The following is a 17,359-nucleotide window of genomic DNA, read 5'->3' as shown; positions in this document are numbered from 1 at the left end:
CCCCCCCCCCCTTCCCTCTCCCCCTCTCCCGAACGCGCCAACCGCCACCACCCGCCCGCCCGACTGTCACCACCACACGCCCGCCCGGTCACCACCACCGCTCTCCGCGACCACCACCCCCCCCCACCGTACCATCCCCACTCCTCCTCCACTCCTTCCCCTCCCTCCCTCCCCCCCCCCCCCATCCCCTCTCGTCTCCTTACCATATATGACGTCAAAGGCAGAGCTGGTGGCCGCGTTGGACGAGTCGGCCCAGGCGCTGTTCGGAGCGCCCGCTGCGGACGTTGCTGGCCATGCTGGCCTGCCACACGCGGCGTCTGCGTTGGGCGGTGCAAGCACGGACGGCAGCAATACTGGAGCACCAGAGGCCATGGTCTCGCATCGGATGGATGCGTGCAAGGAGTATGTCGCACGGCACAAGCTGCACGAGATCATCCAAGAGCTCTCGGCTCAACTCCTCTTCCACCAGCCGGACGACGTCCGCGCCTTTCTCATCGACCGCCTGCAGGCTCTGGCCGCTGTCCGCGATGCTGCTGTCAGCAAGCTTCCGGCGGCCGCTGCCCGTGTTGCGCTCTTCTCTGAACAGGACCTTGATACCGTCTTTGACATCTACGATGTCCACAACTCGGGCTTTATCTCGCTCGACCAGTACGCCACCGCCATGGCCGACATCGGCGCCGTCAAGTTTGATCCCGAGCCCGCTGCCGCCAACAACGGCCGCATCGACAAGAAGACCTTTGTCTACATTGCCAACTGCGCCCTCAAGGACACCATCCGCCACTACGCCGCAGCCTCGGCCGACGCCGCCGAGTAGGCGACGCGGCGGCGAAGCCACGCGACAAAGCCACGCGGCGAAGCGACGCCGCTGCTGCCCCCCCCCTCCCCCCCATCCACCCATCCCACCCTCCTACCCACCCGCTACCGCAGTAAACCTGCTTACTCTCTCTCCCATGATCACATCCACCGCCTGCGAGTGCCTCCGCCGCCATATGCCCAACAAGCGGAATTCTCCCTCCCCGCCTCGCCAGCCCTCTTTGTCGCCACCAACCCCTCTCTCCCTGGACTGGCAGCACTCCTCGCCGTGGATGGTGTACGAGGACGGGAGGACGACTATGGACGCGCCGCTACAATCCAGCGACGCACCGGCGGCCATGACTGCCCTACTCTCATGCGTGGCGCCAGTGGTCTCCCCCGACGAGGACGCTGCCCTCAGCGACCTTTGCCACGCGGTCCTCGCCAACGCCACCGTCCGCCCGGCTCCGCCGTCTCTGGCCACCCTCGCCGAGCTCTTTGTCTGCGAGCCGTCCGTCGTCTCATACCTCGACCGGCGCACAAAGCCGGAGCTTGCCCTCGACCTCATTGCAGCTACCTATGCTGGCGCCAATGCTGCTGCACCCAAGCCGCTCCCGCCGCAGCGAGACCAGGACCATGACCACAGCACCGCCGAACTGGCCGGACGCCCTGCTCCGCCCAAGCCGACCTCCCCGCCGCCGTACGCCCCTACAGACGCTGCAGATGCTGCAGACGCAGCGGCAGCAGTCGCTGCAGACTCGCGCGCACGCTTTCGTGTCACTCGCGATGCGCTCCTTGCAGACGTCTCGGCGACCCTCGCTGTCGAGTCCGGCAAGGCCGATGTGACCTCTGCCTACGCTGAAGACGTCCAGGCACACGTTACAGATCTGCTGGCTCAGCTGGAAGAGCTGACGATGTCAAACGTCGAGCTTGCCACTGAGCGTGACGAGCTTGCTGCCGAGCGCGACCAGCTGGCCACCGAGCGTAACGAGCTCGCATGTCGCAGCGCTCACACGACGAGCCTCAGCCTTGAGCTCGAAGACGAGCGCGAGTCGCGGTTCCAGCTGCAGGCTCGGTACGAGGAGCTCCGTGACGAACGCGACAGGCTTGCAGCTGCGCTTGCCGACGGCGGCGAGAGCGTCGTCTCGGGCACTTCCAGTGTCTCGGCGAGTGGAAGTGGAAGCGGCTCTTCGCGTGATGCCACCGTTGCCTCGCTCCAGGCCCAGCTGCACCTACTCTCGTGCTCGAACGAGCAACTCCGCGAGTCAAACGCCCAGCTCCGTCGGCAGCACTACCTCTCGGAGAACTTGGTCCACAACTCTGCCGAGGCCCAGGCCCGCGCCGCTGCGCTCTCGGGCGACATCGACCAGCTGCGGTCCGAGCTTCTGGCGCTGCAAGCGGCTTCGATGTCGACAGCCGATGCGCTACGCGACGAGCAGGCCGAGTCTGAGGCGCTGCGAGGTGAGCTCGCTCGCGTCCATGACCAGCTCGTGGCGGTAACCGATGATGCCAACGCGTTCCGAGCCGCTGCCAACAAAGCTGCGGCACAACATGCGGTTGACTCGGCCGAGCTTGACGTGCTCAAGTCACAGATGGCCTCCATGCGCCGCGCTGCCGCCGACAGCCGTGCGGAGCTCGCAGCTCTCGGCGCTGAACTCGACTCGCTCCGCTCGCAGCACTCGGAGTCGCAAGTCGATGCCGCAGCAGTGGCGGCGGCGGCTGCGACCGCCGAGGCTCGCGCTACTGCTGCCACCGAAGCGCTGACTTTGGTTCAAGACGAGCTGACTTCCGTGCGGGCTGACGCCGATGGCCGTGCCTCTGCTGCTGCCGCCGCCCAAGCGGCCGCCGAGCGCGAAGCAGCGTCGTGGCGCGACCAGGCCACGAGCCTCCAGGCCGAGCTCGCCATGGCGCAGCGCGCCCAGCTTGCTGGGGATGCTGCTACTGCCGAGGCTCGGGCTGCACTCGCCGCTGCCGAGGGCCGGCACGCCGCGGTCACCGCCGAGGCCGCCTCGCTCACTGCAGTCCTTGATGAGCTTCGGGCCAAGCACCGCGCAACAGTCAACGAGCTCGGTGCAGCTCGCGAGGAACTTGCCAACGCCAACGCATCCCTCGCTACGCCATGCCGTGCTTGCAGGGAGATGACTGCCCGCGCCGAGGACGCCGAGGCACAGGTGGAAGCTGCCAAGCATGCAGCAGCGCAGTCCAAGACCGCGTCCGAGTCTGCGCTCGCCGCTGCACAGCAGCGCATTTTAGACTTGGTTGCCCGCGCTGAGCTTGCCGAGCAGGCTGCCGCTGCGACCGGAGCTCGCGCCAATGGACTGCAAGTTCAGGTCGACTCCATGCGGGACGAGGTTAGTGGGCTACAGAAGGCACTTGCGGCCGCACGTACCGCTCGCCTCGAGGCCGACAACGCCGCTGCTGAGCTCTCGGCGTCGTCTGCGGCGGCTTCGCGGCACGCTGCTGCCGAGCTTGAGCGTGTCTTGGAGCAGCTGGCGACTGCCGATAGCCGTGCTGCCAGTGCCGAGGCTCGCGCCGAGTCGACGGCTGCCGAGCTTGCATCGCTCGCCGGCGTGCTCGAGAGTCGCACCGCCCACATTTCTCAACTCGAGGCCGATCTTTCCAGCGCCCGCGCAGATGCCGAGTCTACGCAGGCTGATGCTGCCGCTGTCGAAGCCAAGCTCGAGGTGGCGACCGCCGAGACGAAGCGGCTCGAGGCCCAGCTAGAAACACTCGGCCGTGCCCGTGCTTCCCGCAGCGGCTCCGAGGATGCCGAGGCGTCGCCCGCCTCGGGTGTCTCACCGCCACTGGCACCTCGCGGGCCAGCGAGCGGATCCATTGGCGAGCTGCATCTGGCCGAGCTCTCAACCGAGGTGGAGAAGGTCCGCAGTGAGCTCGAGTCGATGGGCTCGTCGACGGCAGACCTGTCTCAGCTTGCGCGCCGGATGGATTCGGCGCTTGAGAGCCTCGCCGCGTCGTCGCAGGCCATGCTTGCGCGCGAGTCCAAGGCTCGGATGGGCGACGAGCCGGTTTCAGTGCTTCGCGAGTCGCTCGCGGCGTCGCGTGCTGCCGAGCAAGTGCTCGCCATGAAGGCCGACGTGCTCTCTGCCCGAGTCTCCGAGCTTGTCGAGACCAATGCGCGCCTCAAGGACTCGGTGGCCTCGTCCGATGGACGGCTGGCGAGCTTGACCAGCCAGCTGCACGAGGCTCGTCTCGCCGCCGCCGAGTCGACGGCCCAGGCCCAGAATGCTGCCTCGACCATGCGCGCTGTCGATGAGCGGGTGGCCCGCGCCGAGGCGGAGGCGCGTGCTGCGCGTGACGCCGCTGGTAACGCAAAGGTTCGCGAGGCCGAACTGAATGTGCGGCTGGAGAACTTACGCGAGAAGCACGATGAGCTGACGCGTCGGCTAGCGAGTGCGACCGATGCCCTCGTTGAGGCGCAGACAGCTGCAGGTGTGAGCGAGCGCCATGCCGCGACATCCACTGCCGAGCTGGCTGCGGCGCGTGCCCAGCTCGACGAGCTCCGTCGGGCTTCTGACGCGAACCAGACCGAGCTGCGGCACGAGGTCGCGACGCTTCGAGGACAGGTCGATGCCGGACGAGAGACGCGGGTGACGCTCGAGGCCGAGCTCGAGCGGGCTCGTGCCGAGCTCGCCGCCCACTACGACGCAAGCACCGAGGCTGCTGCTGCGGCGGACCGCATCCGCGCGGAGCTCGACTCGGTTCGCGCCACACTGAGGACTGCCGAGGCCGAGCGTGCGAGCGCGGATTCCCGGGCAGCCGCAGGCGAGCGCGAGACGCAGCGGCTTGCCGCCGAGGTGGAGCGTAGTGACGCCCGGGCGACCAGGGCGGAGGAAGTTGTCGCCCAGACTCGCGCCGAGCGCGACGCAGCTCTGGCCAAGGCGGCTGAAGCAAGCCCACTCCACGCCGAGCGCGAGGCTCGTGCCACGGTTGAAGCACGTGCGACTCGGGCCGAGACCGAAGTACGGCTGCTGACGTCCCGGATCGAGCAGCTGGAGACCACGATCGAGACTCAGAAGAGCGCGCTTGCCGAGTGCGAGGCCCGGATCCGTGAAGAGCTCACAGGCCGGAAGGATGCCCTCGCTGCACGCGACGCAGCTGCTGTCGAGGTGACCATGGTCCGGCGCGAGCTCGCAGATCGTACCGCGACCGTCGACAAGCTCAAGGCCAAGCTGCAGGAGGTTGACGAGGCCGGCCGACGCGCAAACTCTCGCGCACAGGAGCTGGCACTCCGTCTGGAGCTGGCGGAGCAAGGCAACGACGAGGCGTCGGCCTCCCGCGAGCAGACGATTGCAGCGTTGACGTTGCGTGCTGACGACGCTGTTGCGGCGTCTGCCAAGGCACAGGAACGTGCCGCCAGTCTCGAGGCCGAGCTGAGGGAGGTGAAGGCGGCGACGGCGTCGTTCGAGTCCTGCCGCTCGCAACTCGAGGAGGACAATCGTGTCCTCCGCACCAGGATCAGCGATCTCTCGGCACGTCTCGAGACCGAGCTGGGCAACCTGGAGCGACTGCAAGGTGCTCGCGAAGAGGCCGAGGCCGACGCGCAAGTTAATGCCGAGGAGGCGGCTGAGCTGAGGAGTCTTCTCTCGGCCCGCGATGCCGAGCTTGCTGTGGCGCGGAGTGAGAGCGAAAACGCTCGAAGCGAAGCGGTCGCGGCGACAGAGCAACTAGCCCAGGCGAGTCACGAGGCCCGCGAGGCAAGAGCACGACTGATTGAGCACGAGCAGGAGCTTGTCCGCAGCCTCGACGAGGCTGCATCAGCTGCCGCTGCCGAGCTGGACGAAGCAGTCCGCGCAAAGGAGGAGGAGCTGGCAGCTGCCAAGGCAAGTGTGGCGTCGCTGACGGGCCGTCTGGAGTCGATGTCATCCCAGGCTGAGGAGCTGTCCACGCTTCGTGCCGAGCTGAAGAGCTGCGAAGGAGAGCTTGCACATGAACGGGCTGCTGCTGCGTCGCGGTCGACCAAACTTGCTGAGGCCCAGGCACGTGCCACTGATCTGAATACGAGACTAGAGGCCGCGGAGGCCAAGCACATTGCGGACGCAGCCCAGCTTGCGTCGGTTGCTGCCAAGGCGGAGTCTCTAGAGGGACAGAGCCACGAGCTGGCGTGCGTCCGCGGTGAGCTTCGCGAGTGCGAGAAGAAGATCGCGGAGCAGAGTGCGACGATGTTGTCGCTGACTGCCAAGGTTGACGAGGCCGAGAAGCGGTTTGCAAGCATGCATGCCGACGCACAGCGTGCGCTGGAGATCCGCGACCAAGAGGTCGCGCGGGCAAATGCCGAAGCCGAGCGGATGCAGAGTGCAGCGCGCGAGGCTCAGGCCAAGGCCGACGAGCTGCGAACGCGGCTGCTCGAGCGCGACCTCGGCAGTCCTCAGTGTGGCGAGGCGTCTGACGCGGCTATGGCAAGAATTGAGAAGGCTATCAATGCCAAGGATGCAGAGCTGGCTAAGCTGTCACGGGAGGCACAAGCCAATCAAAGCGCCGCCATGCAAGAACGAAAGGAAGCGGATGCGGCACTGCGCCAATTGGAGCAGGAGCTGGCACATGAACGTGCCCGGGTGACCTCGCTTAGCGCACAGCTCGAGGATGCTACCAGTCGACTTGAGGCGTCGCGGAGTGAGGGCCGTGCTGCAATTGCTCTCCGGGATGAAGAGCTTAGCCGTGCTCGGAGCACACTGCAGGACCGCGAGCAGGCACTGGCGCATGCATCGGCAGGTGTGGCGTCACTGACGGCCAAGGCCGAGGCCACCGAGGCGCGGGTCGCGGAGTTGAAGACTCAGCTTGAGGCGGCGCAAGGCGAGGTCAGCCAGCTGCGGACCGAGCTGTTCGAGCGCGACCAAGCAATGGCGCGCGCTCGCGGCGAGGCGTCAGAGCAGGCCATGGTGCGAATCCAGGCGGCCATGGTCGCCAAGGACACCGATCTTGATGCAATGAGGGAGGAAGCTGCGCGACAGGTTGCCAAGATTGCATCACTGGAGAGTCGGGTGAAGGAGTCGGAAGCTCGATTCGAGCGGATGCGAGCCGAGGCAGAGGCGACGATGGAGCGTTTGTCCGGCGAGGCGCGTGTGGCGAGGGAGCGGCTGGCTAAGAAGTCTGCCGAGTGCGACCAGGTGGAGCAGGCATTTGCGGTGAAGCGAGCAGAGGTCACTGAGACGACCCGGGCCCTGAAAGGACGCGATCGCGAGATTGAGCGGCTGCTCGCCGCGTTGAAGGATGAGAAGGAGCAGATTACATTGCTCCGACAGCAACTGCTTGCCCGCGATCAGGAGATGGCACGGACGCGCGGCGAAGCATCCGAAGCTGCCATGGCACGCATCGAGGCAACCATTGCCGGAAAGGACGAGGAGCTGGCGCGGTTGGCAAGTCAGGCGGATGCGATGCGCTCTGATGCGCGGACAGAGCGAGAGCATTTGAGCCACGAGCTGAAAACAGCACAGGCGCTTGTGCGCGAGCAGGAGCAGAAACTGGCGCGGCAAGAAGTGGCTGTGGCGTCGTTGACGGAAAAGCTGACCGAAACACAGAACAAGCTCGTGAGCATGCGGCGCGAGACCGAGCGTGACCTTGGTGATCGCGACTCCGAGATCACGCGACTGAGGGCCGACGCCGACGCTGCCGACGCCAAGGCGACCAAGCTTCGCGCCGAGCTTGACGCGTGCAGACAAGCCGCGAACCACGCGCGCGTTGAAGCCACGAATGCAGCCGATGCTCGGCTGCGGACCGTTGTTGCGGGCAAGGATGATGACATTGCCCGACTCACGGCAGCGCTTGAAGCTGCAAAAACCGATGCGGCGGCGCATACGGGCGAAGGCGACCTCAGGCAAGCACTGGCCAAGTGCAAGGCCGAACTTACACAGGTGCGGCTTGAGAAGGAGGGCGTCGACAAGAAGAATGCGAGAATGGAGGTGGTTGTCGCGCGGCTGGAAGCGCGGCTGGAGAGCAGCAAAGAGGCAGCGAGCTCCGGTGCTGGGATGAGCGCGGCAGTACAGGCGACACTAGAGACGCTGAAGACAACGAACGCGAGGCTGATGGAACGTGCACAGGCCGAGTCGTCGCGCGCCGCAGCGCTCTCGGGTCAAATCGAAGTGCTGAAAGAGAATCTGAGCATTGCACAGCGGGCGGCACGTGAGGCGTCGACTCGAGCGGCTGATCTTACCGCCGAGCTTGCTGTGGCCAAGGCGAGTGCTGGCCAGTCACAAGACGACCATAGTGCAACCAACGAGGATCTGCGGCGCCAGTTGGAGAGCGTGGTGGCCAAGGTTGAGGAAGTGATGGAGCGGCAAGTCCGCGGCGCCGCCGAAGGCGCTAATGAGGTACGTGAGTCTGCCGAGTTCCCCCGTGTGATGAGAGACGTGCGCGCAGGGAGTAGAGACGATGGCCGGGCACAAGCCGAGACGGACAAGTTGGAGATCGCCAGGCTCGAGAGTGAGTTGGAGTCGTCGGTGGAGGAACGCGAGGCCGCGCGCGAGGATATGCGGCGGGAAGTGGCGAGGCTCGAGAGCGAGCTGAGGTCGTCGGTGGCGGAACGCGAGGCCGTGCGCGAGGATATGCGGCGGGAAGTGGCGAGGCTCGAGAGCGAGCTGAGGTCGTCGGTGGCGGAACGCGAGGCCGTGCGCGAGGATATGCGGCGGGAAGTGGCGAGGCTCGAGAGCGAGCTGAGGTCGTCTGTGGTCGAGCGGGAGGCTGCTTGCGCCGAAACTGAAAGCGTGCGACGCAAGCTCGAAGCCGAGCTCCGTGAGGTTGCTCGCTCGCTCAATGCTGACCGAGAGGCTGCATTGGCAGATGCTGCGACGCTGCGACGCAAGCTCGCTGAGAGGGCAAAGGCGCCAAACCGGCGCATGGCCCAGCTGCAGGTCCGCCTAGAAGAAGCCGAAGCCGACCTCGCGACTGCCGAGCAAAGGGCAAAGGATGCGGCGGTCGAGGCGGCGACGCTGCGCGATGAGCTGCAGGAAGCCCGCGCAGGAGGGCGGTCGCACGCCAAGGAGCTGAAGGCTGCCATGGTGGAGCTGCAGACACTGCTCGACCGCGAGCGCACCCAGCGGCGCGAAAGTGCTCGTCGCCACGCCGCAGAGCTGGATGCCGAGCGCGCGGCTGCCACCAAGGCTCGACGTAGTGCTAAGGCCGCCAGTGCCAAGGTTGAAGACCTAGCGTCGCGTCTAGATGCTGCAACTAGCGCCCACGCGAAGAACGAGAAGCTGGTCGCGGACGAGGTGACGACCTTGCGCGAGATGCTTGAGCGGCAGCAGCGCCAAAGCAAGCGGACTGAGGCGGAGCTGCGCCATGAGCTCTCTGGCTTCGAAGAGCGACTTGATGCCACCAAACGCGAGCTCACTGCCGCGGCGACGCGTCATACCTCGGAGCTGGAGGCCAAGACAAGCGAGGTGGCGGAGCTGCGGTACAAGCTGCGCGATGCCCAGCGCGATCATGCGCGTCTGGGGCAATTCGCCGACGAGGTGGAGCGCCTGAAGCAGCTCGTTGTCATCGAGCAAGCGCAGAGAGCCCGACTGGCAGAGGAGCTGGAGAAGGCACGGCACGACGCATTGCAGGCACGCGAAGAAGACGCATTGGCATTGTACGCCATGCGGTCCGATCTTAGTGAGGCCAAGGCACGTGTCGCACAGCTGGAGGCATTGGGCGACCTAGAGGCTGCACTGAACCGGGCCAATGAGGCCGAATCTCAGCTTATAGCCACGCGAAAGGCGATTCGGCAGGCCAAGGCCCGAACGCACGAGCTGGAAGCGGATGCCGAGTCGAGCCGGGAATTGGCGCAACTGGCTGAGGCTGCGCGCGAGAAGGCAGCCAAGCGGGCACAAGAGATGACGGCGTCGACAACGGCGGCAGCGTGCGGACGTAGCGGAGGATGCCGCCGAAGCCGCCGAGGCCTTGGTCGCGACATCCATTACGGTCCGTGACGAGTCCTTGGCTGAGGCGAAACTGGCTGCTGACCGCGAACGTGCGATCGACATAGAGCTGGCCAAAGCCAAGACCCGACGGGACGCAGCGGTCCGACGTGCGTGCGCGGCAGAGGCTGAGCGCGACGCTGCTGTCGAGCGGGCCGAGTCAGCCGAAGCAGAGCTGCGTGACGCCGAGCGGCGGTCGGCGGAGATGAGTCAAGCGTCTGAGGAGCAGCGGGAGCTGGCTTCACGTGCTGCGGCCGATGCTGCGCGTCTGGAGACCAAGGTGGCCGAGATGCACAAGGCGCTTGCTCGCGAAGAAGACCGAGCAAGCCAGCTCGCACGGCGGCTGAGTGAGGCGGTTCGCCGAGGTGATCGGGCTGAGGCCGAAGTTGCGCAAAGTCAAGTCGACATTGCGGATACAAATGCACGCGCCCAGCGGGCAGATGCCGAACTGAGTAATCTACTTGAGGTCAGCCGAAGAGCAGCTCGCCAGGCCGAGACCGACGCCAAGGCAGCTCGTGCAGAGGCGGCGTCGGCGAGTGACATGATTGCACGGCTGCAGCTGGAGTTGGCGAGTGCCTCGGATGGCGCTGACCGTGAGAAACAGGCCCGGATTCATGCTGAGGAGGCGTTGATGGAGGCGCGGCGAGCCCTGGGGGAGCGGACTAGCGAGTGTGGCATGGCGCATGACGAATTGATTGCACGCGCAGAGCGCATCGCCAGTCTGGAAGGCGAACTCGAGTACGAGCAGGCGCACATGCGGCGGCAGCTGGCGGAATGCAACGAACGTGTGAGTGAGATGCAGGCGCTTCTTGCCGCAGCCGAGAAGCGAGCGTCGGCGTCGGCGCGATTGCGCGACGAGCGACTCGGCGAACTGGCTGCTGTGTTGTCCGAGGCGGAGAACGCAAGCAGTGATCGGGTGGCAGGCGCAAGCTCTGCCTTGGCACGTGCCATTGCGCGGGCCCGCGCGCTGGTGGCCGAGGTGTCGAGCACCCGCGACGCGCGTGACGAGGCGAGGCGGCAGCTTGTGGAGCAGGAAGCGCGGACGGCAGAAGCTGAGTCGCGGCTGGAGGCGATGAGCACTCGGCTGCGTACAGTCGAGTCGGAACTGGCAACTGTGCTTGAATCTCAAGGTGAGCTGGTCGCGATGCAAGTCGAGCTTGAGGAGACTCGTGACCAAGCCGTGGCCGAGCTCAACGAGACCCGCGAGCGCGAAAAGGTCGTCGCTGTCGCCGCGGACGAACACGTGGCAGCGCTCCAGGCCCAGCTCAACTCGTCGACGGGCTTTGCACTTGCGCTTGAGGCGGAGATCGAGTCGCTGCATCATGAGCTGGCCAAGACCGAGTCGACGCAGCGAGCAGCCGATGAGCTGCGACAGCTGAATGAGGCAAGATCGGCCGAGGTTGCGGCGCGACTGGAAGAGGCCCACCGTGAGCGCGCATCGAGTGAGAGCGCATGGCGTGCTGAGCGCGAGAGGCTGGCCCGCCAAGTTGAAGCGGCCGAGGCTGCAGCCGCTACTACAGCGGCTGAGCTGGCCAAAGAGCACGGCGAGCATGCACGCACCAAGACTGCTCTGGCGAGTACGCAGTCGCAGCTGGCTGCACTTGAAACCAAGTCGAGATCCAGCGTGGCAAGGACGAGCGTGGACGGGCGAGTGCGGAGCAAGTGGCCATCCTGCACAGCGAGATTGCAATGCTCCGTGGGCGGAACCGTGCGCTGGAGGCCGAGATTGCATCAAGCCAGGCGCGTGCGGCAGCACTGGAGAGCGATCTGACGTCATTGCGGAGTCAGGCGGCGGGTCTTGCGGTGGACCTTGACTCGTCGGCGTTGGCAGCCAGTGAGCACAACGAGACACTGGCGCTGGGACTTGATGCGAGCGAGCACCGCATCGCTGTACTGGAGGCCGAACTTACTGCGGCGCGTGGGCGGATCGCGGTACTTGAAGGTGGGCTCCCGATGTTTCCAGGAGCCCCTGAGCTGGGTGGTGACCCGCTGGAGCTACACGAGCTAAGCATTGAGACTCTGACACTCGAGGACAGGGTTACGGAGCTTGAGCATGCGTTGGCCGAGAGCCGCGAGGTCGCAGCGCGCGCACAGGCGAGAGTCGACTCGCTGGAGAGCGCGAGGATGGGCATGGCTGCGGATCTTGCTGCGGCCGCGCATGCCGATGTGAAGCGGATGGATGCATTGGCCCGTGTCGAGCGGATGAAGGGTGAGCTTGAGGAAGTCCAGGCCCGTGTCGAGCAGGCCGAGAGCCAGCTCGATCAGGCCCGAACCCGCGCCGAACAGGCCGAGAGTCAGCTCGATCAGGCCCGCGCCCGCGCCGAGCAGGCCGAGAGTCAGCTCGTTCAGACCCGAACCCGCGCCGAACAGGCCGAGAGTCAGCTCGATCAGGCCCGCGCCCGCGCCGAACAGGCCGAGAGTCAGCTCGATCAGGCCCGAGTCCGTGTCGAGCGGATGGATGGCGAGCTCGATCAGGTCCGAACCCGCGCCGAACAGGCCGAGAGTCAGCTCGATCAGACCCGAACCCGCGCCGAGCAGGCCGAGAGTCAGCTCGATCAGGCCCGAGTCCGTGTCGAACAGGCCGAGAGTCAGCTCGATCAGACCAAGGCCCGCGCCGAACAGGCCGAGAGTCAGCTCGATCAGACCCGAATCCGCGCCGAGCAGGCCGAGAGTCAGCTCGATCAGACCAAGGCCCGCGCCGAACAGGCCGAGAGTCAGCTCGATCAGACCCGAACCCGCGCCGAGCAGGCCGAGAGTCAGCTCGATCAGGTCCGAGTCCGTGTCGAGCGGATGGATGGCGAGCTCGATCAGACCCGAACCCGCGCCGAGCAGGCCGAGAGTCAGCTCGATCAGACCCGAACCCGCGCCGAGCAGGCCGAGAGTCAGCTCGATCAGGTCCGAGTCCGTGTCGAGCGGATGGATGGCGAGCTCGATCAGGTCCGAACCCGCGCCGAACAGGCCGAGAATCAGCTCGATCAGGCCCGAGTCCGTGTCGAGCGGATGGATGGCGAGCTCGATCAGGCCCGAACCCGCGCCGAACAGGCCGAGAGTCAGCTCGATCAGGCCAAGGCCCGCGCCGCGCAGGCCGAGGGTCAGCTCGATCAGACCAAGGCCCGCGCCAGAGAGGCCGAGAACAAGCTGCAGCAGGCCAACATCAGGCTGCAGCAGGCCAACCACAAGCTGAAGCAGACCGCTACTGGCACCGAGTCCAAGAACCACGCGGAGCAAGCGGAGGCTTTACTTTGCTCTGCAAAGGCACAAGCCCACCAGGCCGAGACTGAGCTGGCAGCCACCGCAGAACGGGCTCGCGAGACTAGGGCCGCTCTGGAGACTGAGCAGGCGCGGGTGCGCGTTCTGACTGAGGACCTGGAAGCCTCCCGCGCAGCTTGCAGCTCGCTCCGCAATCGGCTTGAGCGCACAGAGGACGAACTCGAGGCTGCGATCAAAGCCCGAGAGGATGCAATAGCTCGATTCCACACCGGCATGGCCGACGCCCGCCGTGAGGCCGACCTTGCTCGGGCTGATGCTGACGCTGCAACCAGCAAGGCGGCCCACACCGTGCGCCAACTCGAGTCGGAAACAGACGCCCGCGTCTACGCGCTTGAACAAGAGCTACGCACTGCACGCGCGACGGCTGACCGCGAGGCTGCCGCCGCGCGTGAGGCTCGTGCTGACCTCCGCGCTGCCCAGTCGCGTCTCGACGCCAAGCTGGTCGAGGCCGAGCGCCACGTCGACGCTCGTATCACCGCAGCCGTGCACGCCGAGACGCTCCGCCTAGAGCGCGAACTTGGAACGCTTCAGAGCGAGCTGGAGCTTGCACGTCGTGCAGCCGCCGACGCCGTCGCCAGCCACGACGCCGAGCTCGCTAGTCTGCGCGACTCGGCCGCGCGTGAAGCTGCAGCCGCAAAGTCGGCCTCGGCTGCCGCCACCCAAGCAGCGCGCGAACGCGACGTCGCAAAGTCACGCGTCACTGGCCTTGTCCAAGCCACTGAGCAGCTGCAGTCAACCAATGCCGAGCTTCGGGCTTCGATGAAGCGGATCATTGAGTGGTGTCACTCGCGCATCTCGATGGCTCACTTTCCGTTCCCACCACACCTTGCGGTCTCCTCGACCTCGTCGTCGCTCTCGTTTTCCATGGCTCACGGGTCACCACCACCGCCAATGGTGATGACACCATCGACACCAGTCTCCTCGTCGGTGCACCGGTCGTCGCCTGCCATGACGCCAACAACTCCAACAGCCGCACCAGCGCGGCCTCCGCCGTCGACGCCGCCACGTGGCGACACCTCGCTGGAGCGATTGTTCAACTCGCTCTCGCCCATGCTCTCTCCTCCAACCACCCACCGCACCCAATCGCGGCCGCGGCCGCAGTCGCCGTTGTCATCGGCGTCTGCGTCTGCGTAGCGCTCACTCACCCTGCCACTCCGTTTTCCCACGCCTCTGCAACACCTCCACTCACCCCTTTTCCTTACTGTCCACTGAAAACAACAGAGCTCTGCCGCCGGTCTAGAGGCCGGCTGGTCCGATGTGCTTGCGGATGTCCTCTATCCACTGCACGCCGCTGTCGACGGCGCCGACTTTCTCATTGCTGAGCTCGAGCGCGCGTACTTGGAGCGGATGCGGGTCTCGGCCGCCTTCGTTCGTTCTCAGGAGCGGGTTCGGCTGCTTTCAGAGCAGCTAATCCAAGTCCTGGATGCGCTCGAAGTCGAGCGCACGCGTGCTGCCGCTGCTGCCCACTCGCGCTCAGAGCACACCGTTGCTCTGGTCAACAACGCGCTCGCCGCCACCGTCGAGTACGGCGGCCTGTCCGGCGCCCTCCACGTTCTCGACGTTATCGAGGACCAGGCGCTCACCGCCGATGCACCCATCGACATTGACGACCTCGAGTCGTCGCTGGCGGTTCTCACTGCCGAGGTTGAGGAGCTGGCTCATCGTGTCGGCGACACCGCCGTCACACCCGAGCTTCCGGCGTTGCTCTCGGACTCGTACGCCCGGGTGCTCGAGCTGTTGGCGAGCGCTTCTCGAGCCGACGACGATGTCGCGTCCTCGACAGGCGACCCTTCGCCGCTCGAGCTCGCCATGGCTGCCATTTCCTCCTGGGTCCGTGCCGCTGCCCGCGGCGAGCCCGCACCATCGCCACTGGAAGACCCTGAGGTCCGTCTGGCCCTCCAAGTTGCTGTCTGTCGTGCCCAAGGCAACCATGCTGATGCCGAGCGTATGCTAGACGAGTATGCCGCTGCGCATGCTCCGGCACCACCGTCATCACCATCGCCCTCGCCACTACCGTCACCATCACTGTTGTTGTCGCAAGCTCCATTGCCATCGCCATCTCCGTCACCGCCACGGTCTCCGGCTGTCTCGTCGTCGCCTCCACCGCGACCAGTTCATGCGACCGAACCCAACCAAAGTCCCGCTCACGCCGGTCAACTATCCCCGGTCCCGGCACGCGTGGCCTCGCCAGGTCGACGCGCCTCGGTCGACATCCTCGTCGACACCGACGGCTTCGACTCGCTTCGGGTAGATGAACTGTAAAACCAAGCCCCCCCCCCCCCCCCCCCCCCTCCCCCCCCCTCCTCCTCCTCCTGCCTCCCCCCATCCCCACCGGCCCTCCCTTCTGTGGCCACGCCAAGCAGGGCGTACCCACGCGCGGACAGACTTTTTTTCGCCATTCACCCGCCAATCGCATCGAATTCGGCAACCGTTCACCGAGTTCCTCGGCAGAAAGGCTTCTCAGCCGCACCCGTGACCCCACCGCACCCATACCCACCGCACCGCCACGGACACACTTGTCACCGACACGTACTTGCGGAGAGGTCGAGCCATGCCCCCCAACCGTGTGCGCAACAAAGTTGTGCCGTCGGAGGAGCGAGACGAGGCGGCACCGACCATGACCGCCATGCCGTCCCACGTTGCGCCCAGCGACTGCCCGCCGCCACGCCAGCCCCCGTCCAACAAGAAGCAGCGACGGAAGATGCGCAACTCGTCAAACTCCAATGTCTCGCGCGACTTTGACTCATCCATGTCCGAGTTCTCTTCGGGCTTCCCGCTGACTGCTGCCGGCGATTCGGTCGGCTCCATAGCTGGCGGCAGCTCCATGCCGGCCGTCACTGGCGAGCCTGTGCAGGACAAGGTTCAGGAGACCGGGGGCGGAGCCTTCACCCGAGTGGCCATGTGCCACAGCTGCGGAGCCTCGCTCGCTGTCGCCATGTCCACTCCGCTTATTCAGTGCGCCTCGTGCTCTGCGCTGCTCGACGTCGGCCCACCGGCAACCATCGACGATCCGGACTGGGTTCCGTTGGCTCCTGAGGACATCGCCCACTTTGCCGCTCTCGCAGAGGACAATCCCGTTGCAAACACCGTGGACGAGACCATCAACACCTCACTGATGGACCTCTCTGGTGTCGTCGCCTTGTCCAAGGCGACGACACCGCCCGCTCGCGGCGGTCGTCGCGTCGGACGTCGCGGCGGACGTCGCGGGCTCAGGCTGACGGCGCATCGGTTGCTGGTGACGACTCGGTGGACGAGGCTCAGCGGAGAGTCCGCTTCGGCGACGTCACATCACACGACATTGGCGTCCATGTGGGCCTCTCCGAGTCACAAGCTCGCTCGGCCCTCCGCCGCTACATCAAAAGCACCAAGATGCGCCGCCGCAACTTTGCCGACTCGGTCTTTATCGAGTCGATTGAGCGCCTTGGTGCTTTTGCCGTCTTTCTCGAGTCGTTTCTCGAGTTCCGCAAGCTTGTTCCGACCGAGCGCCCCGCCGACGCCTCTGCACTCGCCGTCGAAGTCCCGGCCTCGGGCACGCCGTGGTCGCTCGACGTCATGCCGCCGCCATCGTTCCAGGCCTTCCACGAGCTGCGCGTCCCAGTTGACCTCGCCGGTGACCGCCCGGCCATGCGTTGCTCACGATGCGAAGGCAGCGGCTCGGTGCCATGCGGATGGTGCGATGGAGAGGGTATCGACTACGAGCACCACAACGCCTGCCAACAGTGCGGCCAGCACGGCGCCGTTGTCTGCACCCAGTGTGAGGGCACGGGGCGAACTAAGCAGGCCGCCGACTTGCTCGCTATGTGGCAGACACCGCGCTTTGAGCGTGCTTTTGTGCCAGGCACAGACTCCAATCTCGCTCGCAAGTTGCCCATCGACCAGCTGGTCGTTCTTTCCTCATTCTCGCCGGCGCTGTACGAACTGCGCCAGCCGCACAAGCTGACCATGGACGACGTCGCCACTTCGCTCCCCGAGGCCATGCGCAACGTCATAGAAGAGGTCCTTGGCGCCACTCCGCTCATTGTGCCGGACAACGCCCGGCTCGTGGCCCAGCGGATTACCGTCCGCTCCATGCCCATCTATCGTGTCCACTACCACCCCGACTCTGAGTTTTATGTCTTTGGCGGCGGTCGCGGCTCGTCGTCGCTCTCGGCGACCAAGGGCCAGACCGGCAGTGCCGTCTCGGCGCCGGGTGTCGCTGCTGACCCACGCCTCCGCCGCACCACTCGCGGCCGCGAGTGGTATGGTGTGGTGGCCACAGGTATTCCTATCGACAGCGCTCGCGCCATCATGTCGTTTATCTGTATCGGCCTCTTGTTGGCGCTCATCGCCTTCTCGTTCCTTCTCAGCTAGCTAGCTGGCTGGCTGCACCTGCGCCGACACCCAGT

General features: G+C 65.9%; 3 protein-coding genes across 3 annotated transcripts; all 3 read left to right on the top strand.

Annotated features, from left to right (window-relative positions):
- Window positions 1–174: 174 nt before the first annotated feature.
- On the top strand, window positions 175–814 carry AMSG_01796 (uncharacterized protein; the record flags this gene model as incomplete). Its single annotated transcript, XM_013905853.1, has 1 exon — window positions 175–814. Exon 1 carries the CDS (start codon window positions 209–211, stop codon window positions 812–814), a length of 606 nt encoding a protein of 201 aa, XP_013761307.1. The 5' UTR covers window positions 175–208.
- A 337-nt stretch (window positions 815–1,151) lies between these two features.
- On the top strand, window positions 1,152–9,716 carry AMSG_11669 (uncharacterized protein; the record flags this gene model as incomplete). The annotated part of the gene is made up of 1 exon (XM_013906021.1): window positions 1,152–9,716. One exon carries the CDS (start codon window positions 1,152–1,154, stop codon window positions 9,714–9,716), a length of 8,565 nt encoding a protein of 2,854 aa, XP_013761475.1.
- A 664-nt stretch (window positions 9,717–10,380) lies between these two features.
- Window positions 10,381–17,324, top strand: AMSG_11668 (uncharacterized protein; the record flags this gene model as incomplete). The annotated part of the gene is made up of 6 exons (XM_013906020.1): window positions 10,381–11,281; window positions 11,317–14,104; window positions 14,198–14,889; window positions 15,166–15,221; window positions 15,646–16,104; window positions 16,188–17,324. 6 exons carry the CDS (start codon window positions 10,381–10,383, stop codon window positions 17,322–17,324), a joined length of 6,033 nt encoding a protein of 2,010 aa, XP_013761474.1.
- Window positions 17,325–17,359: the final 35 nt, after the last annotated feature.

Source organism: Thecamonas trahens, assembly GCF_000142905.1.
Source record: "Thecamonas trahens ATCC 50062 unplaced genomic scaffold supercont1.7, whole genome shotgun sequence".
NCBI classification, from domain to species: domain Eukaryota; order Apusomonadida; family Apusomonadidae; genus Thecamonas; species Thecamonas trahens.
Note: the sequence above shows the minus strand (reverse complement) of the source record. Positions and strands in the feature narration are given on the sequence as shown.